The 22105-nt window shown below is 42.7% G+C and overlaps 1 protein-coding gene across 7 annotated transcripts; it reads right to left on the reverse strand.

Moving 5' to 3' along the window:
• Positions 1–66: 66 nt before the first annotated feature.
• On the reverse strand, positions 67–21811 carry agmo (alkylglycerol monooxygenase). 7 transcript variants are annotated; one of them, XM_085919054.1, is made up of 14 exons: positions 21436–21811; positions 18234–18364; positions 17841–17992; positions 12714–12817; positions 12534–12629; positions 11784–11850; positions 11641–11706; positions 11362–11441; positions 10900–11034; positions 9247–9363; positions 7658–7740; positions 7377–7482; positions 1503–1904; positions 233–386 (listed from the first exon to the last, which is right to left on the reverse strand). In XM_085919054.1, exons 1-13 carry the CDS (start codon positions 21553–21555, stop codon positions 1824–1826), a joined length of 1338 nt encoding a protein of 445 aa, XP_085775180.1. In that variant the 5' UTR covers positions 21556–21811; the 3' UTR covers positions 233–386; positions 1503–1823. The 7 variants fall into 7 exon arrangements, with proteins under 7 accessions (XP_085775182.1, XP_085775180.1, XP_085775181.1 ...); XM_085919055.1 differs by having other exon boundaries at positions 338–386; positions 1513–1904; XM_085919056.1 differs by lacking the exon at positions 1503–1904 and having other exon boundaries at positions 67–386.
• Positions 21812–22105: the final 294 nt, after the last annotated feature.

A 22105-nucleotide genomic window follows, 5' to 3' on the forward strand; every position in this document is an offset into this window, starting at 1 on the left:
GGTCTAGCGAATGAGCCAGCATGTGCTGAAGCAAGGTTGAGTCTTTCTGAATTAGAAGAGGGGGGGGGGGGCGTCAATCCGCTGGTCCATCTATTGAGTGCTCCATTAGATGCTGAGCCAAGAAAGTGGATTTCTGAATCAGATGTCCAACGAGAGAGGCTGTGCTACTGCCGCAGCCCACTCTTCATGGCGGGGGGGCTGAGGGGGGGGGGGGGGGGTTGCTGTTTGTTTTCCTCCAAGCGAGAAACAGAGGGAGCGAGAGAGAGAGCGCAGAATCATCACTCTTCCCGCCCCTCTATCTGCATTTTTTTTTTTCCCTTTCTCTCCTGTCAGCGTGAACGTAGCATCAGTTAGCATTCAAGACGACAGCCGCTAAGTGCGCCAACCTGTGGGGAGAAACGACATTTTTTCATCCGGCACTACAACAGCAAGGAGAAATGCTCAGTGTGATTCCATTCTGGATTGGCTCAAACATTCAATCAACGGAACGGAACTGATTTATCGGATTTAATAATGCATTGAAATGATAAGAATCATCAGAATAATGCAAAAAGTGTAATATACACACACTATATGCTGTAATATTAGTCATTTTTAGTTAGAATATATGACTTTGAGGATAGTCATATGACAAGTCTACATTTGTTGCGCCACCGTTTGTGTTCAAATATTTTGTCGCTTCAAAAACCACAACAGTCTAAGCATAAAATATCACTGAAAATGTTCTGACTCCGCCCCCGGGTTGAGGAGACCACTTTGCTACGCAGTTAAATGGGAACGGATCATTAAGTGCGCCCGCATCTCATACACTGGAAAGCGAGCGGTCGCCATGGCAACTTTTAAGTGCACATCAAGCCTCTGCAGTCGATTCACATCGCTGCTTCGAGGCTTTCTCACCAAGCTTGGGAGGCTAAAAAGTGTTGTGAGGTCAGAAGAGCAATTGGATCTCCATTCAACCTCTGGATACATCATTCAATCACTTCACTACTACTCCACTTGTGAGTCTAAAAATAGATGCGGGAGCCTTGTTATGTAAGATCCTAAAAATCTACAGGGATGACCCGACGTGAAGTTTTCTCTTCCCGAGAGAGAACGGAACCCACGCCGAGTTGGCTTCCTCACAAGAATCCAAAAAAAAAAAAAAAAATCAACATACATCACCTTCGGCATCTTTTCTTTGACTTTTTGTCATTTTCTTTTGTGTCCAGATCTAATGAGCACCAACGGACGTTATTGATCGCGGTGACATTTTGTCCGGGGTTAAGCGGCAGGCCTCGGGCGTCGCTTTTCCGACGCTCCAACCCGACCCAGCGCCATCAATGCGTCTGCTCTGGTCTCATTTTATTACTTGCGATGATTAAAGACAAAAATCACGTTAGAATCGACCGATGAAAGGATTAGTCGAGCGCCGTCGAGGCTTTAATGTCAGGATGCGTACGGCGCTTCGGGTCCATTGTTTTGGAGATATTTCAAAAAAAAAAAAAAGAAGAATTACTTCTTACCTTTACATACCTGACTTTTAGACTTGCATCCTATCCCAGCCTTGTCTTGAACTATAAATAATAAATACCTGAATTCATAAATAGGATGATGTCATGTTTCAAGTGAAGAAACAAAGAAAAATTCATGTCTTGTATGACTTTATTTGTCAGCCATATTACAACAGTATATTGTTAGATTATTTGCTTCTACCTTTCCATCTGTTTATGGAACAAAGAAATATAATAGAGCAAATGATGCTTTTCTTTTTTTTTTAAATTCACAGTGCTATTGGGTGCAGTTTAAGAGGCTAAAAAGTAAAAGGAGTCAGCGGGTGGTAGTTCTCAGTGCGACTTCCACTTGATAGAGGGCAGCTGCGAGAAACTCTGCAGAGCCCAGTACAGCACACTGAGGGACACCAAGGCCTGAATGACACATAAACACGTTACAAGTAGTGGGATTACTGGTTTTTCTTGCAGTATTAAGCAGTGCAGCAGACAGAGGGAGACAAAGACCTGCACATTTTACACGACAGACTGTGGGAAGTGTTATGACATAAATTGTATTAGTAAAATGACATTAGCGGTTTTACAGAATGACATTTTCAACAGTATTTGATTTACTTTACAATTATTTGAACAAATGGAAAAAAAAAAACCTCATACTTACCCTGGTTTGAAAGCTTTACTTGAAATTCTAACTTTGTCTTCAAGTCCACAGTTGAAATCCTAACGCAGGGCTTTAAATTCAAATTTGAGGCCGTAATCCAAACGTCACACCTTAATTTGAAACGCTAATCCTGTCAACGAATTAACCGAGTCCTCGCCAGGCTTGGAACGCAATTTTGAGTTGAAACAATAAACTTGAAATCCTAACTTACGTGAAACAACCAATGAGAGGACGGGAAAACGCTGATGTCATCAAGGGCCAGCGCTCTGGCGGCGTGAGAAGTCATTTCAAAATCTAACTTGATAAAGAAACAGTCTTGTTGCTAATATTGCTGAAGTTACACGGACCTGAAACCTGAGTGGACAATAAAAGCGGACGTCCAACATATGTGAACACGCGCTACATTTATTCGATCATATGTAAGATTGCTAAAAACAACAACCGCATTCTGTTCTTAATCCGCAACTGTTCATTCATCATCACTAACGTCACATCAACATGTCATGTCAAACCGTGACGCGACGCACATGGACGCCACATGAGCACCGCGAGTCATCACGACCGGAAAATATGCTCACAATTGTAAACCGTGAACAACCAGACCGCATTTTTTTGCGTCATGCTGCACATGCGGATTTTTCCGTGCTTCTCTTGGGCTACAATGTATAAAATACAAACGATACATTTTTACCGGTGCTCAAAAATCATTTTTAATCGTATTAAAAGCAACAATTAAATATAACAAAGGTTCACTGTGTACACAGCGATGGCCCTCAAGTTCCTGTCTTGTTTTTAAATTGCACTTTCACCTTACAGCAAGTGTTGTTTCACATGTGTTCTGTCTGATGTGTGTGTGTGTGTGTGTGTGTGTGTGTGTGTGTGTGTGTGTGTGTGTGTGTGTGTGTGTGTGTGTGTGTGTGTGTGACAGCAATATTTCTCATGGCTGCGCTCCAGCCTCTGGTGGGATGTAAAGCTGCCCAATGTATCCTTCCCGAACGCCTCACCATTGTAGAGTAGACAGGAAGTGTGTCCATATTTTCACCTCATTTTGCTGTGCAATCTCGTTTATGGACAATTTTTTATTTTTATTTTGATAAGCAAAATGATACGCTCGCCGGAAGGCTGAAGTTCAGCCGATTTTTCATTTGAAGACAGCCGTGCAGCTGCAGAGCCCTGACATTTTCAACCCCACTTCAACTGGATGCCAGATCATAAAATTGTTTTATCGTCGTTGATATTCAGGAAAAATACAATCTGCGAGTGAGAGACGATTTTACACACGGTGTGGAGTGTTACCCAACTGTATCACGGTTTACGGTTTGCGCACCCCTGCACCCCCCCCCCCCCCCCTGACCACAGTCGCCAGAAATCTGTACGGCAAGGCGAGCGGAACAAAAAAAAAAAGGATGAAAGTAAAATGGAAAGAAGCAGTGTGGAAGTGGTACAAAATTCTGTGTTTTAGGGTTCCTCCCTTGAGAAGAATTATCATTAAAACATTTCTTTACAACTTCTTGACTTCTAAAATAAGGCGGTCGTCAATGAAACCCGTTTTTACAATCCGTCCCTGGAGAAAAATTCACATTTAAACGTTTTCTTTTACACGTCGGCTTCAAAGACGAGGAAAAGCGAGGGGTCTTTTTTCGCACTGGACATTACAGCCCAGTTATTCCCTACTTACTTAGTTATTGGAATATATGTCGCAACCAGTCATTTTCGATGTAAAGTTTTGCTAGCTATTAAAAAAAAAAAATGTTGAAATTAATTTTAAGATTACTAAATGTCGTTTCATTTCAGATATGAGTAAAAATGAAGCCCTTGTTTGAATTTTCACAGCTTAAAGAGCGCAAACGTGGTTGCCCTTTGCTACTCAGTTCAAGGGGATTCCTCAGCAAAGACAAATGAGTCTCCGGGGGGGTGGCAAAGAGGTTAATGGCCCCCTCGACTCCTTCCATCCGCCCACTGATATTTACAAGAGTTATGACGCCCCTGCTTGTACGCTCCCGCTGCGGACTTTGTTGGAAAATACGAGGCTGAGAAAGAAGAAGACGGCAGTAAAGGGATTATGTTTAAAAAAAAAAAGATCTTACAACAGTAGTGAATTTTGATTCCTTGGATATTGACGAATGGCCCGAAGACTGGTTTTAAACTGCCATCTATTGTCTAGTGTACATGGTTTCAAATCTCCAGGGATGAGGTTTGAAGGATCCCTGAAAACTGCCAAAATTTCTTCTTCTTGATATGTTTTTGTAGGTCTAACTCATGATAGCCATCTGTACCAAATTTTAGGTTGCTAAGTGAAACTGACTTCAGGGGCTACGTTTTCAAAAAAAAAAACGTCCAACGGGTCCGACAGACCGCTTCCTCTCGGGTGTTTTGGGAACCGTAACAGAGTGATCAATAACAGAGCACGTGGGTTCTGTGATTACCGTGGTCGGCGTCCCGATAAAATAACATACTTCTTCTCTTCTTGAAAGCGGGAAGTATTTGCACGCGACCGCTTTTCCGACGCTCCTTCCAGTCTTCCTCATAGCGACTTTCTTTTTCCGCAATCTCACGCTTCGGCGGCGGCCAACTTGGAAACGTCATCGGGAACCTATTTGGTGCCCAAACGACTCAAGGGCAATTCGGACTGAGGGGGGACAAAAAAAAAAATTGACCAAACTGGCAGCGAGGAAACTTTTCCAGGCGGGGACACTTGAAAAATTCGATTTTTACGACTCCACTTGTGATTGTTAGCCAAGTCACGAGCGAGCCTGTTCAATGAAGTAAGCGGAGAGCGATGGAAGCCTTTATGCTACGAAACGATATTACCACCCTGGACCATATTATTGTAAAATATGACTTATTTTTATTGCGGAAAAACTATGAACGTCCTCTTTCATTATTCTTGAATGATTTGGGAGTCGATTCGACAAGATACTCTCGTGGGAGCAGACACCCTCTTCATATTTAAGAGCGGGATTAAAACCTTCATATTTGATCAAGCTTGTCGTTTGGGTCCTGTACTGTTCGCATTCTATGGACTGGATTTGAGGAGTGGGACAAACAAAGTACAAATATATGCTTATGGTATGAAATAAGAGTTTCATTAAACTACTGAAAGTGACTCGGTAAGATTCGGTAATATTAGTTGCAGAGGATGGATGTCTATATGTGTTGCCCCACCATTTGTGTTCAAGAGTTTGCACAGCTCCAAACAAATCCTCATTCGTGATTTTACCGCTTCGACCTTCCGCACATGAGTTTTTTTTTGGCGGCGAGATAATGGCGACCTTTCGCCATGGGTTGTCTTATCAGGAAAAGGCGAGGCGGCATTCAGTGTTTTTGCTGATTTGTGTCGGACTTGAACTTGATAATATTGATGTGACCTGGACATTTATCTTTCCACAGACAAGCAGACAAGCACAAATGAGCTCTCAATCAACTCTGTCATGGCTTGACTTATTACTTTCCTGTTTTATGATTACTCATCAAATTTCATTGACATGGAAAGACCAAAACTAAACATCAGAGTCAGTACAAGCCTCCATGGGGCCCTAAGCAAAATGTTAGCCGACTCGCGTTATCGCCAAAGTCATTTTTAGACTTCTGTTATGCCAGTAAAAATTTATAGAATAAAAATTCATGTGTTTTCTTCATCTGTTTCAAGCGACTTGGGCAATTGTGCTCTCGGGCTAACAAAAATGAAATTATGACACCCTATTTCTGTCAATAATAATATGATTTACAATATAAGAGAGGGTATCGGCAACAGTCCAAGTGCTTTTTGTATTGTTTGAAGACTTATTTTGATAATAATAATAATAATAAAACTATGTATTTTAACTCAGCCTTAATTTATTATTTATTCTGTTGGCCAACATAGAGAAAAGCAGTAAAATGGAAGCGTATAATAATTTGCTTGTAAAAGTATCTTAACTCCTTGACACCCACCCACATATTTGAAATGATGGTTACGGCCCTGTGTGACTGAGCACTTTTTAAGTACCATTAGGCACGTTGGTGCTGGCAGGTGCTTGAAAGGCTCACAAAAGACTCAAAATGGTGGCTGACACATGGGCGCCCTTTTACGCGAAAGCAGCCGTCACGCTTTTAATGATACGACACGCCGCTCTGACGCGTTTTGAAGCGGCGGCCAATCGGTGAAGAAAAAAAAAAATTGGTAATTGTGCTGTGGCCCCTGCTGACTGTACACTTGCACACAAAATGTCTGGCTTCAGATATACGGCCTCCTAAAAGCTCTCGGTGCTATTAACAGCTGGCAGGCTCTGACCACGGAATCACACCGAGGCTTCACGAGCCAGACGTGAGGCTGGAAAGCGTCTGTATGAATGGATCGGATTTTGTATGATAGACATGAAATGCTATAAATATTTCATATCACCAACAGAGTGGGAAATATTATCATCATTAGCTAATGAGTTGAAAAAAATACTGTCCTATAAGACTTATGAACTTTAATTAGTGCTGAGAAACTGCAATGTGAAATATAATAATTGTGATCATTCTAATTTAAAATGATAATACAGATTTTTTTTTTTTGGGAGGGGAGGGGGCGCACCTGAACCCTACAGATGTGGCCGGGACAATAAAAGCGGCAACTCTGTGCTCACGTGCAAATCTCATCAGCCAGCTCTAGTTAGCGGCAGACGCCACTAATTGTTTCCAGAAGCGTCGCTCTGCGCTCAGCGAGCAGGGCGAGGACAAAGCCCAGATGAGGGGGGGGTTAAAAAGTAATGACAGGTCAGCCACCATGTACAGTCCACAGCCATAACGGCACGCCAATTTTAGGGCTAATTGGCACGCGCATCTGGAGCGAGAGATCATAGACTCCGCCGGCCGGACTTTGCACACAAAAACAGACCACACAAATACACGAGACCGTGTCGGGACAATCAACGTGACGGCACGCTTTTATCCGAAAAGTGACTTCATCGTTCAAGATCATTGTCACAGTTGTCATTGGAGATTATCTTTGCGTAGAGCAGAACAGGAAGCAGTACGCAAGGTCAGGTGATGAGCACGGTGAACGCTGTCACGCTAATGCTAAATATTGGACCACATATATATTTAGGGGGGGGGGGGAGGGGCACCAAGTTCAGCTCGCTCAGAAAAGGTATTCAATCCAACGATTGTCAGGTTATTTATGTTAACACTTGTTTGTACATTATTTTTTCGCCTACTGACTGACTGTTTTGTGAAGTGGATAAAAAGTCAGAAGACCTTACCTGGATGGGCACAGTCAGAGCTGTGTTGGGGGCCTTCACATGGCTGTACTGCAGCAACATCGCCATGCACATACAACGTAGCAGCTCCAAAATGGACGCCCACGGCCTGGATGCAACATATACACGCGTACATTAGGGATTTTCTTGCATATGAAATCTGACAAATTTAGCCAATACACCATTTCATAATCAAATACATGTCAAGTGTTTGTTTGAGAAAGAAGGGCCTGCGGCGTATCACACATATGCAAATGATCCAAATTGTACCACATACAGAGTACCTGCAGTCGATGATGAATCCCAGGGAGGTGAGCGTGAGTATGACGTAGCCCGTCATTCCCAGGACGGTCAAGTGGCTCAGCGTCTAGGGGTCCAAATACAGCAACATGGCGTGACTTCCAATGTAAAGCTGTAATCAGCATCATGGCCACTTGGCTCTGCAGTCGCTTTCCGCAAAGCTGTTTACTGGGCACTGCCAAGGCAAACAGGCGTGAGTGTGCGAGCACATGGTTGGGTACACTGCATTTTCTATAACGTTTTGTGCACTCGCTCTGCTGTGTACAGAACTTTTAATGGACTTTGATGGGGCGTCAGACGCTCACCCCCGTTCGCTCCGATCAGTCAGTTCATCGTAGATCGTCGGTCATTCAATCAGTTCGTCATTCACTCAGTAGGGTTAGTCTGTTCAACACTCAGCCGGCCAGTCAGTCAATCTGTCACTTGGTCAGTCAGGCAGTCACTCAGTCAGTCACTTATTCACTCACTCAAGAAATGCTTGACTTCATATCACTCACTTGATCATTCACTTGGTAGTTCAGTTAGTCATTCCTTCAATCTTCAATCAGAAGCCTATACAGACCAAAGTATTCTTTACAACTAGCAAAGCAAGTTAATAAATGTACTGTCATCCATAAAATTCACACACACACACACAATCAGCTTCAACTCATCGACAATGATAACGTTAGCTGTAGCGTACAGTAAGCTAGCTAGCTGGCACACACTCGTACGGTACATAAACACAAAAGGGTGACATGATTTATTGCGGGAGCCGGGAGAGCTCTCGTTGTTATTTTCCTTCGCAAAAAGTCCTGATTGCAGCATCCTGAAGGCTATTTTGCTTGGGAAAGGCTCCAGTCCACAATTAAGGCGTTTGTGTTCACTGCCGGACCACCAGCTGGTGTTTCATTTGCAGGCGAAGTATGGGGAGCCCTCTTGGCCCTGGAGGTGTGTGTGCGTGTGTGTAAATGCGTGTGGGACCACAACTGAGGAGCACAGAAAAAAAAGGGAGAGGGGAGGGGGGGCAATTTTATTTGGGAGTTTCAAGAGGAGTTTGGGCGTAACGGCACTTCTCGGCTAACCAAAACTATGCCTGAGGGGGGAAAAAAAAAAGGATTCCAAAGATAACTGCCGAGGAGACCCGATGCTTTATTTTTCTGACAGAGGAGGAAAGGAAGGGGGTCTTTTGGCTTGGGCAAGTGGAAAATAATAGACAAAGGTTCCTCCAAAGGGAAAGGCCGATCAGTCATCCTGTCACGATATTAGACGCAGCTCGTTTTTCTTTTTGTTTTTTAAGTCAAAGTTACTGGAGCTCGAGCGGCCGCAATAAACTGTGTCATTAGTTCAATCATGTTGGCAGACGAGTAGTCTTCAATTAGGGAGCTCAGCACCTTCTCGTCAAGACGCCCACATGGACCAAACATCGGCTATGTCAACGGTTTCAGGGTGTTTTTAAATATTACATTCAAAAAAAATATTTTTTTTGAACAACAAAGTGGAAAGGTGACAACCAAATGTTAATATAATTGTTCAATTTTTTTTTTTTTTAGCCACCAATAATTCCGTGTGTCTAAATGTGACAAATACGTACCGCCTGGTTTTCGAAGAGCTCGTGGTACGTGTGCAGCACCAGCAGGAAATGTGTCACCACGTAAACTTGTGAGGGCAGTGAGCAGCTGGGATCGTGAGGCTTCTCCATGCCGGTCACCTGCCAGCGGAAAAGAAAAAAAATACACAAGACCTGAAACCGCTTGACCACAACCACTTGGTGAAAATGATTTGGAGAACAAAATCTTCCAGGCAAGGGACAGAGTGGTGACCTAAAAGTGACCACTTTAAACTAAATTGACAGACTTCCTGTGTCTTTTTGGGCACAAATTACATTTCTTTGCAATTCAGCATTGAACCAAAACGGCTAAATTCATTTGTGTTTTAGGGCATGGCCTCTTGAGTGTTTTTGTGGGTCTTTTCACCACAGACATGCCTACCAAATTTCATGTACTAGCTTAAATCAAATTGGTGAATTTTCATTGCAAAACCACAGTCCTTGTTGTATGTCTAATGGGTAGGATTTTCATTTGACTCGCGGAAATAAAACGATGGTCAGTTTGAAGAGTCGAAGAAGGAAGAAAAATATATATACGGCGTATACATTTTCAAAGTCTGGCCGATCTTGTTTGATTTCCATCTCTATACAAATGACATCAAGGGTGTCGGGATCACGGCGAAGTTAAGTTTTCCATCGTCTAATGGAGCAAACGCAAAGCCATCACTTATCGGGCCAAATGAAAAATATACAATATGTCAACGTCACTGCTGTTTTTCCCCACTTAAGGGAACCTCTGTTGTGGCAATATTGTTCTGCGGCGCTGTAATAAACATTGCAAAGTGCCACAAGTTGCCTTTGAAGCTTATTTTGAGACATTGCAGTGTGTGTGTGTGTGTGTGTGTGTGTGTGTGTGTGTGTGTGTGTGTGTGTGTGTGTGTGTAAATGTTTCAATAAAAGGTTTGTCGTTCTGACTCCAACGGTGTAAAAGGTGAGTTAAGAAAAAGAAAGTGACAAATATTGATTTTTAGGGGTGATGGGGAACGAAATTTATTATTTTAAAGGTTCAGTTGGGATGAAAATGAGCCCATGAGGTCATCTGGACTTTTTTTTAATTTTTTTTACTGGAAGACATGAGTCTATTTTTTGGAATTTGCTGAGTCATGTGACCTCTTTCTGTCGTGGGAAGGGGGGAATTCAAATAAATTGACCAATAGCAGCCGCCAGAGAAGCCGGACAGCCCGCTGCCCCTTCTCCTGGACACACCTGCAGCTACATCGGGTCGTGGTTCACCTGGTGAGTCTTCCCCAACCATGAGAAACCTTTCATGGCGTTTGGCTTCTGAAGTTGCCTAAAGGGGCCAATTGAATTGTGAAAAAAAAAAATTCCCTCAAGTGTCACGCATGAGGGAACTAAATATGCGCCACCATCAACGTTATTTCAAAGCTAACCGCCGGCTCGTTCCACTGGAGCCTTTCTGTAGACACACACACACGTGTGTACACGCATATTTCCACTGGGGCATCATGCGGTTTTAATCCCAGAGACGGTGAAAATGAACTTATTGTGCTCCGTCTACAAAGACTTTGCAGCTTTTATTTGATGTGGCCATGCCCTGTAAAAGTCGCAGAAGACTCCCGCCGTGAGGAATTCTCTTTTTTGCAATGATGTCAGGTCACGACGTGGTCCCGCACCCACCTCTGGAACGTGATCATGGTTGCCCAGCCGAGGGTTTCCTGGCGTCCAGCTGGGACCTTTGACAAAAGTTGATACTTTGTCTGAAAGACTCGAGTAAGTGGTTGACCTTCTCCACAAGGACAAATAATAGTGGAACTGAAAAAGAGGACAGAACACCAAATCAGATTTAAAAAAAAAAAAAGAGAGAAATGAGCAGTGGTTTGTGTTTATGGGGAGTTATCAAATTTTGCCCACATGTGATGATCATTTATCGGTGCTCATTTATTGAGGAGACGTTGTTCAAATTTTGTGATGTCTTGAGATATTTTTTTGAAGGTAAACATATTTTTTAGATAGACATGCTTACCAAGGACTCATGTTGATAGGTGAGACTGGCTTTGAGGGGGGGGAATTTTAACATAAAAATAAAAATCCAGGTGTTACCTGGATAAGAGCGAGTTTGTTAGCAAGTGCAGTACTCACCTGACTTGTGATGATTTCAAAAGAATTGCTGGGGAAGACCAAGCCATACACCACCTTGTCCTTTTCTGGTGAGAAGGTGCCTTAAAACACAATTGAGGTAGCCACACTAGCACAAGGGTTCTTTTACTTTCATACTAAAACCAACACTCATCTTGTTTAAATCTCAAAACAGAAATACTATAATTATCTTTGTTAGCTTCAGAACAACGGTTCTCCACTTTCTAGCCAACACCAAAAACAAAACAAGTTTTCCCTGTTAGCCATTTTCGTTTATCTTACCAAACAATCGGTCCCAGATGATCAGAATCCCGCCGTAGTTCTTGTCAATGCAGTACAAGTTTCTTCCTGTTAGAAAGGTTAACGTTAACAAGGCTAATGCTAACAAAAAAAGAAATCATAAGACCAAATCAACAGGTCTTCACCGTGGTGAACTCTGTGATGCTTGGGGGTGTTGAAGATCCACTCCAGAGGTCCCATGTCTCGGATTACCTGAAAGAAAAAGTAAAAGCCTTGAAGTGAGTTTCTGCATTTTAGTTTCAAACCCTGCAAAGATTTTTTTAAATCATCAGACACCAATCAACACAAAATTGTGTGGATGTATCTGTCATACATTATCTGAAAAAGGTATCGAGGATTATTTCAGGATTACCTGGATACGTTTATCCTAACATGATGCTTAAAAAAAAAAGTCTCAAAACCCCAATGTGAGCAAAATCCAGTTCCTATACTTTGACAAATTCTTATTGGCTTCCAACACATGCCTCAGGAATGCTGAGTTGGACAATATTCATAATTGGTCATTTAGTATTTCTATGTAATAGCACGTCTGGGTGTTTTGCACTGGATTGAAAAAAAAAAAAACCTTCACTTTGGCTGCGCAACAAAATCCATGCAGCAGTGAAATAAAAAAAATGACCATAAAGACAAAAAGGCGTCTGTTGTGAGCACTTTGGCTAATAGCGCACTATAAAGGTTGGATTGGAGGCGTTACAAAGCCATTCATTCCCAGGAAGGATCATTAAAAAAAAAGAAAAATAACAGCAATACTTGTCGTCGCTTTGCTTCTGTTTGGAATATTTAACAGCACAGGCTCATTTTTATTGAGCGTCTAGACAGGAGCAGACAAATAAGATAAGCATTGATATTTTTTCAACCGCTGACGTGATGCCTACCTCCGTGTGCAGCCAGAACTGGAAGAGTAGATTGAGTTGGATGTGGACGGCGAAGGCGGACGGTGGCACGGCCAAGGCCATAGGTACGTAGAAAATCTGGACGTGAACGAAAATGACTTTTTTTTTTTTTTTTTTTAATTCTATGAGTATTGGAAATGGTTCACGGGAGTAGGAACGTACCCACGACGTCAGCTGCTGAGTGAGCGGCTGGCGTAGTGCAGTTGTGAAGTTGTAGTACTCGGAACTGTGGTGCACTTGGTGGGACGCCCACAGGATAGCCACCTCTACAAAAAAAAAAAAAATCATAACACATTACGTTTTGACTATTTTTTTCTGGCATCACGGTTAAAGCGAATATATCTTGCTCCTTCAGTAATGGTCGGTCTGACGATCAGATTTTTCGATTAATCGTTTCAGCCTTAGATATCGCAGCTTTGCACCGATGATTGTATCGTTCGAATTTCTTTGTTGTTTTGTGTCAGTGTTACGCTTCATTTTACCGTGCAATGGGAACAAGCTAGTTAAGTTTTACTGGTTAGGGAACTGGTTTGGGGACCACCGGGTGTACCCGGGAGCACTTTAGCACCTACAGGCTTCCAAAAATATTATAAAGTAAAATAACTACTGCTTTGCACACAAGTGGTGATTTCTTTTTTTTATTTGTACAACTGAGCCCAATTTCAAAAAGTTTTATGAGGTAATTTTTAGTTCATCTCAAGATTTCACTCAGGTACGATAATGTGATTTACGGCGTTTATGATTTTATGTGCTCAATCACGTGCGACCGACACTTGTGAGTTGTATCGAGGCCGACAGTCTTAAAGGCCACGGGTCGGGGGGGCTGGGGGGGTCTCTCGCACCTGAACAAACACGTTGTTGAGAAGCGCGAGTGCGTTCCAAGCTCCAATCAGAGAAACGACTTGAGGGGAAGGGGGAAATCCAGAAGGATTCCCCGGGAAAAGTAGGATATTGGCTTTATTGCTGCAGCTCGGCAGGTGCGAGGAAACGGGCGTACAAATGACGGCTTAGGGATTAGGACAAAACAAGAAAGAGCAGAGCTGGGACGTGACAAGATTTGGAGGATTCCCAAGCGTTTAACTATTGAAAAGTGTTTCTCGCTGGAAAAGACAGCTGTGGACAAGAGGGACTCCAGGCCCTGATCAGACCACCAAACTGAGTTTTTTTTTCCCTCTCTTTATATTTTACATGTGCGTAGTGCACTATGATCAATGGTCACATTTGGGCCATTAAAAGAAGAATGTTAAAGATGTCAATGGAATGTTTTAATCATATCAGAAAATTAACAGTGATTGCAATGGCATTTTTTGTTCCACTTTATATAAGGGGAAAAACCACAACCATTTATTTAATTTATTTATTTATTTTATTTACAATTTGTCAATTCCAAAATATATATATTATTGCATGTTGCTTTTTTTTTCTTTAAGTATTTGTTTGCCCTCAGATATTTTAACTCCATGAACATACTGAAAGTCCAGTTGAGTTTCACACTTTTTGTGCTGATGTCCATAAAACAAAAACCATTCATTTGAAGAATTTTGAACAAATTAAACAAGTATAGTGTTGATCTATCGTTACGTACTTGTTGCAGAGGAAAAAAAAAGTATAAAGTGTTTATGTTCATGCTTTGTTCCAACACCGCAGTCTTTTTTTTTTCCTGCTTTCCTTTTCATGCAACAGTAATGTAGCTTGGCAAGGTCCAGCAGCGCGGCCGCGTTAAGATTGATGCTCCTTGTCACCGCTAGGAAGTGGGAAGCGCTAGGCTTCGCTGAAAAAGCTCATGTCCTCATCTCTGAACTCCACAGGACGCCGCATAGTTTGGCCAATGCCGTTCAGGAGGGAAAAGTTCTCAAACGCACACAAAAAAACAAAACAAAACAAAAAAACGACAAGGCCCACCTCAATCTCAAACGCTTCCAAAAACATCCTCGGAACATTTGGTACATTTTATATGGAGGACATTAACGGCCTGCCGCCTGTTGTTGTGAGCTGAGCTCGCCCTGTGCAGCTATTCTACCGTTGACCCAAAACAAAATGGAAATGATAAAAACAGCTACAATGCTATCAGCTAGCCTACGTGGACCCAAATGATCCGTTCCGTTAACAGTTCATACATTAAAGAAATGTCCTATGCTTCTGCCACGCCAGTGAAATTCCAGTAGCATGACATCAGGCGAAGGCCCTCCTGGCACTAATAGACGGGGGGGGGGCGCTTGATTTAAAGTCCTGTGAATGGAAGTTTGCCCCGTCAATCACGGCGCTAATGGGCTGTGAAGTAGACGGTCGTGTTTGGATTGGACGCTTCTCGGCTAGCGAGCCAATCCAAACATGGAGCGAAGACTGGACAGGACCGAATGGCTCGCTACACCGCAGTTCGGCTCTGTCACGCACACCAATGCAAACACACTCTTTGGTCAAGCCCACTTTGGCTCACTACAAACAACTCTTTTCTTATATACAATTGTGAAGTGGTACGTTCCACGTTCAAACACAATCCACTGGTCCGACGACAATTACGTTGACTTTCGCACTGAGATCAATTGTATTTGGAAAAATCCATTGAAAAATGTGGCTCAGTTTTATTCCATATCTCAAGGAGGTGGAAGAAATGATCAAATGGCTTTATTCAGTCCAGGTGGCATGGAGTGGTTGCGCATTTGCCAAGGCTAAAAATAGCTTGGTGACGTTACTCGGCTAAAAAAGTAGCAAGAGACAGAACGGTGGCATTACTGCTAAGTTACAGACCTGGTCAGCGTCGCTATACCGGTAGTCGTCTGTACATTTTCCCTAATTAGCAGTCGGGGGGCCCCAAAGAAAATATCCCATCACCATTACGACACCGGCGGCAATGAATGTAGACACCGCGCAGGACAGCTTTCGTGGTTTTACTGACATCGGAAAAGATCATCTGCAGCAAACGTGAATTTTTACTGGGCTTTTACAGTTACACAGGCAAGTTCGAATTTAAAGTCTAAGCCGTTGTGACGGGCTCATCTCGGATCAAAGCCCCCGCTGATGTTGTTGATGTTATCTGTGCCTCCCGGGAGGCCTTTCGCTCTCTTTCTCGACTCCCACATCCTGGCCTTCGAGTCGGGGGGGGGGGCGTAGAGGGCGAAGTGGGGGGGGGGGGGGGGGGGGCTTTTGGTCAAACCTGCACCGAGGCCAGGAACTCGCCGTCACCGCCAAGATTTATGAAGTGGCCCCCGGTGGCCAGGTTAAAACTTCCCTGGCAGCTCTCGTGAAATAATAACATCCACACGGGAGGAGCGTTGAGCACACGTGTTTGTCTGCTGCTCTCTGCACAGCTGACGGGGCAAAGTCCAAAAAAAAAAAAAAAAAAGTTCCTGAGCACGAACGAAAGATGCTGAGCGTGGTTGATTCTCTGCGCTTAATGCACTGAGACGCCTCTCCTCCAATCAATACATTAATTCATCAGGAGTTGGACTACTGACTTATATCCTCTACTGTATGTGTATTTCAATTTGAATAATTTCATCTTTTTGCATCTACTCCTCCCACAATGCGCAAAATGAATCGTGGTTTGCGGCCGTTTTTGCACACGCAAATCTTTAGTAAATTGGGCCCTTGGTGTTTCCCCAGTGCGGGAAAAAAAAAAAAGCCCACAAGAGGAAGAGAAATCTTTGTACTGGTCGCTCCGGGTCGGGACTACAAGCCATTAGAGACGCAAGCGTGACCATTTAGCTAGACCGCTCTGCCGTTTTTGGGCCCCGAAAAGCAGCGTGGCCTGGCGAGACGACTCTATTATCTCATGTATAATCAAAGGCGGGACAGCTGAGGGTCTGATTAATGGCCTCCGCCCCGCCGGCGGGGCCGCATTTAGACGCAGAGCTGCCATTAGTGGCGCTGCAGTTAGACGCGTAGAGTAAACAGCATCAACGCGCCTGTCAACAACACGGCCGCCTCCGAGCTCGGGCTGCCTCGCGCGCGCCCAAAACCATCTGCTTCCGCGTACATTTTTGCTATTCTGGTGCGCTCTTCAGGTTATTTGATGGATGCGGTCGCAGCTTAACTAAAGGTCACGTCTTGCCCAGGGGTTAGACTGTTTGAGGCGGGGAGCTGCCACTGGCTCCTCCGCAAGCTAAATGCCAGACAAAGACCACAAGTGGAGATTCACAATGGAGCGTCACAATGCTCACAAGGATGATTTCAAGTGTGCATCAGTCGAGCTCATTTGAGGCAGCAATCAAGGATTATAGTAAACTGAAAATAAATCACTGTACATGTAAACACATAAGATTGCCATGTTTGTCATAGTATAATTATTTGCCATCAAACTCCAACTTCATACAATTATGACCTTGACCCCTCAAGTGTATTATTGATTTATTTTTGTTATAACTGCTTCATATAATGTTGGCATTTTTGTCAAAATGCAACTTTCTCTTCGTACTATGAATATTCTCCGCGCCATCTTTTTTCTTATAAATTATAAATGTATACTCTTAATGTGATTTTTTTTTCTCTCTTAATATAAATTTCCCTATTAAAAAAAACTCATGATCTCATAACGTTTGAAATATTCAGTTCTTGCAGAATTACTACTTTTTTTATGTCAGTTATTTAACTTGAGTTATTAATTTGACTATTTTCCCCCCATCGTTATATTAAAACTTCATCCACATAAAACTAAGTGATCCCAAAGGTACGCTTGGTTCTGTAAGCGGACCAACTGGAAGTGGGGAACGGCGTCACGGAACAGCATGCGGTGGCAAAGAGTCTGCTCCGGTTTGGACTCGGGACTTTTCCGTCGAGGGAGAATCCTAAATTTGCGCGTGCGGCGAGCGTTAAGCCGAGCAGAAACGTCTCTTCGGTAATGAAGACATCAGCGTGGACGTCTGACTGCCTCTCCAAAGTGTTTCCACTTAATTACGCTGCCGTCCCACTTTGATGTGGCGACGGCAGAGAGAGGGGTGGGGGGGGGGAGGCCATAAAAGACTTGAAACTGAAAGTGCTGTTTTACATGGAGCTAATAACAGCCTCGCATCTCGGCGCACCACGATAATCTTTTGGCAATTTTCTATTGGACGCTCCCCATAACGCAAAACGGGAAGATTTATGGCCCTCTTGCTTCCACACGGACGCAATTTTGCAAAGCTCTAAAGCACCCTGGCGAGAGCAGACGTCGACCAAAGCAACAATGTTCATTTGATTCAGCGTCACGATTGAACATATTGAAAATATCTTTGCGTGTTTTTAGTGTAACTTTTAAAATTGCGATACATCTTGAAACATGTGATATGAGTTCGAATGTGAGCGTGTAAATACCGTGGGCGAAGCGGTGGAACCAGTAGTAGCAAAAGTCCACGGCCAGGAAGCTGAGCCACCAGGTCCACGCAGAGTCCCAGGGCAGCTCCACAAGGCGGAAGTGCTCCCAAACGTACACGTAGGCCGACAGCTCCAGACCTCGCACCAGCAGCCTTGATGGAGATCAAAATTTGAGTTACAGGCATTTTTTTTATTTATTGCTAGAGCTTCATTAGCTACTAGCGCTTGTTGTGAACGAGCAATCCACTTTTTCTTTTTTAACTACTGTTCAGAATAGACGAATGTTGGAGATAATAATTTCCAATTATTTTAGATTACATTTTAAAAGACAAATGTACCACTGAATAAATCACCATAACAATGTCTGACATTCATTTAAAGGTGTCCACTCACAGCGGGAGTCGCGACATCATCCCTAACGAGATGGAGATGATCCCATCAGCAACGTTGTAAAGTTTGGCTTCCGAGATCAGCGAGCCCAGCAGCATTTCCAGAATCACCAGACCCAGGAAAAAAGGGTTGGCCTGCGTACAAACACACACAATCATGACTCAGCACCATTTTAAGCAAGTAAAAACAGGGCATCCAATGTTGCTTTTTGCAGGACTACTATTTGTTTTGGAGGCGCAGAGAAAAAAAAAAAAAAGGCAACTTTCAAGTCTGGTCATCCGTGATGTTTGCTTCTCAGCAGCATCAGCCTGGACGAGGCTGCCAAAGAATACACGAGAGGAGCATTTACATTACACAAAAAAAAAGCATAATAAAAATAACTATTTGTATCGACCATATTTGCATTGTGATTCTTTTTAATGACATATATATAAATATATTTTTGTATCCATAGATGGAGGGCTGGAATCTAATTCCATGTCAAATATCCAAAATGTTCCACTCAGGAGCAGAAAAAAAGATGGAAATTGTGTCACATTTTGCATGCCTGGTGCATCCAGCCTTTTGTTGTGTGACCGAATAAATGCTGAGGAACGGCCTTCTCTCTGGAAAACATGTCATAACAGCTTAATGGCACTGTCAAACATGGAACTACGTAATTAGTGCTGCTCATGTTTATCTGCCAGATACTTAGCCACAGCACCAACATGTGTCTGTTCATGTGTGTGTGTGTGTGTGTGTGTGTGTGTGTGTGTGTGTGTGTGTGTGTGTGTGTGTGTGTGTGTGTGTGTGTGTGTGTGTGCATCTGTGTAGCGCAACGCCAGGGAGTCATCAACAGGCGCAAAAATTCCAACATCTGGTCGCAGACTGCTACGAACACGTCCGAGTCAAAAGTCCCGTTTCCCCCTCCAGCAGTAAAGTTAAATTCACGATTGTTTTGCGTTTCCATTGTAAAACGTAGCACAGGGTGTCGGAAACAACATATTTTATCTTGAATGAAAGCTCAATAGCGTTTTATTATTCATTGCTTGGATTTTATTGATACTTATTATCAACTATCCTTTTTTTTTTATGATCGAGCGGTCCCTGTTGCTCGTTGTTCGCCGGGAACAGGGACCAATCCAGCCTGCAAATAAAGAAAATCAATGTTCAATATCTACAATTTTGACCCAAAAATGGAATATGGAATAAACAGGATATTCTGGCAACAACCGTTTTTGTTAAATGAGGGTTGGCCAATTGAATTGTTTGTCTACTGTAAATACAGAATGTGGAATAAATGCTCAAAATGCTTTCCAAGTCAATTCGATGCCGTCTGCACTTTAGCAGCCTTTACGCACCGCTTTTTGGTCGGGGATAATTTGGTTCCTCGCGTGGAACATTTGCCGACCAGATGTGGGCGCCTTTCCCTCCATTCATACGTCTCGCCGAGGTCACGCTTGACATAAAACATGGCGGCTGACAAGACACTTTTATCCCCGCTTTCACTACCGCACCAAGACTACAAATCTAAAGAAGTTGATTTCCTTGCCTTGCCTGAGAGCTAACAGATTAAAAGAAGCATTGTTGTGTAACTAATTCTTTTGATACGCCCCACCAATAGGTTTCATGACAGTTCCCGAGGCCAACTAATTATAAAATTCCAATCACGAATTGCGAAATGTCAACCAAGGTTACAAATTTTAGGAGGCTTTTAAGGACAGGCAGCTCTCAGAAATAATGAGCATAGAATACTGTACTGCCATTGACAAACTAGTTTCACTTGGGTAAACACACTTGATAGCATTGTCATCAATGGATGAAGCAGAACTCAAATATTTATACTGTAGCTCTGTTAAATTTGAAAAGGTTTTTTTAAAAGGCTTAAATAATACAATACAAAGAGGCAAAATACAAAATGTATTTCATCATGACTATACACAGCCAGTGCCAATTCTTTAAAAAGGCTCCTTCTGCAATTCTGTTGTATAGCTTCATTGTTGACCTATTTTTGTTTTATTTGTGTTAAATTAGAAGCTCTTGGGCTAAACCCGTGGTGTAGTTTGCCTCAGGTATTTTATTTTTTTTATTGACACAACTTTTGTCCTCATTGTTACTTTTCAACACAAAGGTTTTACTGTTTTCAGCCCTGCAGCATGTGAATTATGAGTCATTAGACTGAGCGTAACTGCACTCCCAATCACTTTTCATGCTGAGAGAACTTTCCTACTATCCTATCCGTGGCAGACGGCCAAAAAGTAAGAACATCACGTGGAAGGGGCAATTGATCAAGAAGATGAACTCAAAGGACCTGCTAAATGTGAGCGCTCAGGGAAGATTTGGACAAAGTTGCCCATCGCTAGCTTTTTATTTGTGGTGAGTTTTAAAAATAGTTATCAAACTTTGACGTAATAGCAGTAGCGCTGAAGAAAAATTATCCAGGTTGCCAATCCTTCCTTGTCATACGTCAAAATGGCCGCCGCAGGATGTCTCAAGTCAGCTGCATCATGATGGAATGTGGCTTCGGGAAAAATGGCCGGAGGTTTTTGGCTTCTTAATGCTCATAATTACAGCCATTGTCTCAGCCATGTGACACACTGCCAACTTTGAATCCCTAAGGGCCAAAAATGGTTTTGCAATTGGTGTAATGGTGGATGGAAAGTTGAAAGACACCACAAACTCTCTTCATCCTTTGCTTACATTTTTAATTCAACTAAGCTGGTATATTGTGTCGCCAGTATTTTGCGGGGTTTAACTGAGTTGAGCGCTGTAGCAAATGATTTGTGACGCTTTTAATACGGCGTGTAAATGTTGGAAAAGTTCAATTTTACACTCTTGAAATCTATGCAATTATATCAGGGCTGTCAAAAATATTAGTTTGTTGGGCTTAGTAAGAAAAATTGCTTGCAATGTCTCTTTGCGCTATCATTTCTATGAGATGGATATTTTAGCAATAATTATATAAGTTGTCATAAATGATTTGCTTTTGTACCACATAAAATGAAGAGACAAGTCAGATCTTGTTTTTAAACTTATGCTATAAAACAAACTAGGTGAACTTGAATTTGAGTGTTAAAAACAATAATAACAGTAACCAGCACCAGTGTGTCCGAATAACACCATGGACAAAATTGTTTATTGATATACTTGTCTGTCTTGTATTAACTAATAAAAACAGTTTTATCATTTCTATCGAGTGATTAACTGGTGCGTTTTGTGAACTCACCTGATGGACGTACGCGGGGACATCTTGGATACTCTCGAAGGAGGACTCGTTCGGTGTGAGTAAGTAAAACATGGCCCGGAGCCGCTGCGGTACCGGACCGAGAAGACCACCGTCCGCCATGATGACCACCTGCCCAGGTGATAACGACAAGTAGGACAAGAAGGAAATAGGAAAAGAATTTCTCTCCTTCGCGTCGACACTGCGTTGCTCGTCCTCTGTGTGCTTCTTTTTTGTTTACTTGCGTCTTGTGAGGTAGGAGGTCAACTGTGGAGAAGTCACACGCTCCCTCATAAATATGGAGAGAGTCATGTTAATGATATCTTTGGATTGGCGCCATTATTACGTAACGAGACGGGAATTGGATGATGGAGAGGGAGGCGGGAGAGGGGCGGAAGTGGGTCGCGATAATCTCGCCGGGACAAATTATACGTTTTTTTTTCCAAATATTATTTTAATTTAATATTTTTACAATTTGAGATGGCGTGTGTGTGTCCAACTTTATTTTTAAAAATATCAACAATATATTTTTGACCTCAGTGAATTTTGATTACGTCACGCTCAGAGGTGAAGGGAAAGCCAGAACATCCATCATATATAAATTATTCAGTGTTATTGAAATGACCAATATAACCTTGTTTCCCTAAAATTGCTCAATCAAAATCTATTTAAT

The sequence above is a fragment of the Syngnathus leptorhynchus genome, chromosome 8 (assembly GCF_054491065.1).
Source record: "Syngnathus leptorhynchus isolate UIUO chromosome 8, UIUO_Slep, whole genome shotgun sequence".
Taxonomy (NCBI): Eukaryota; Metazoa; Chordata; class Actinopteri; order Syngnathiformes; family Syngnathidae; genus Syngnathus; species Syngnathus leptorhynchus.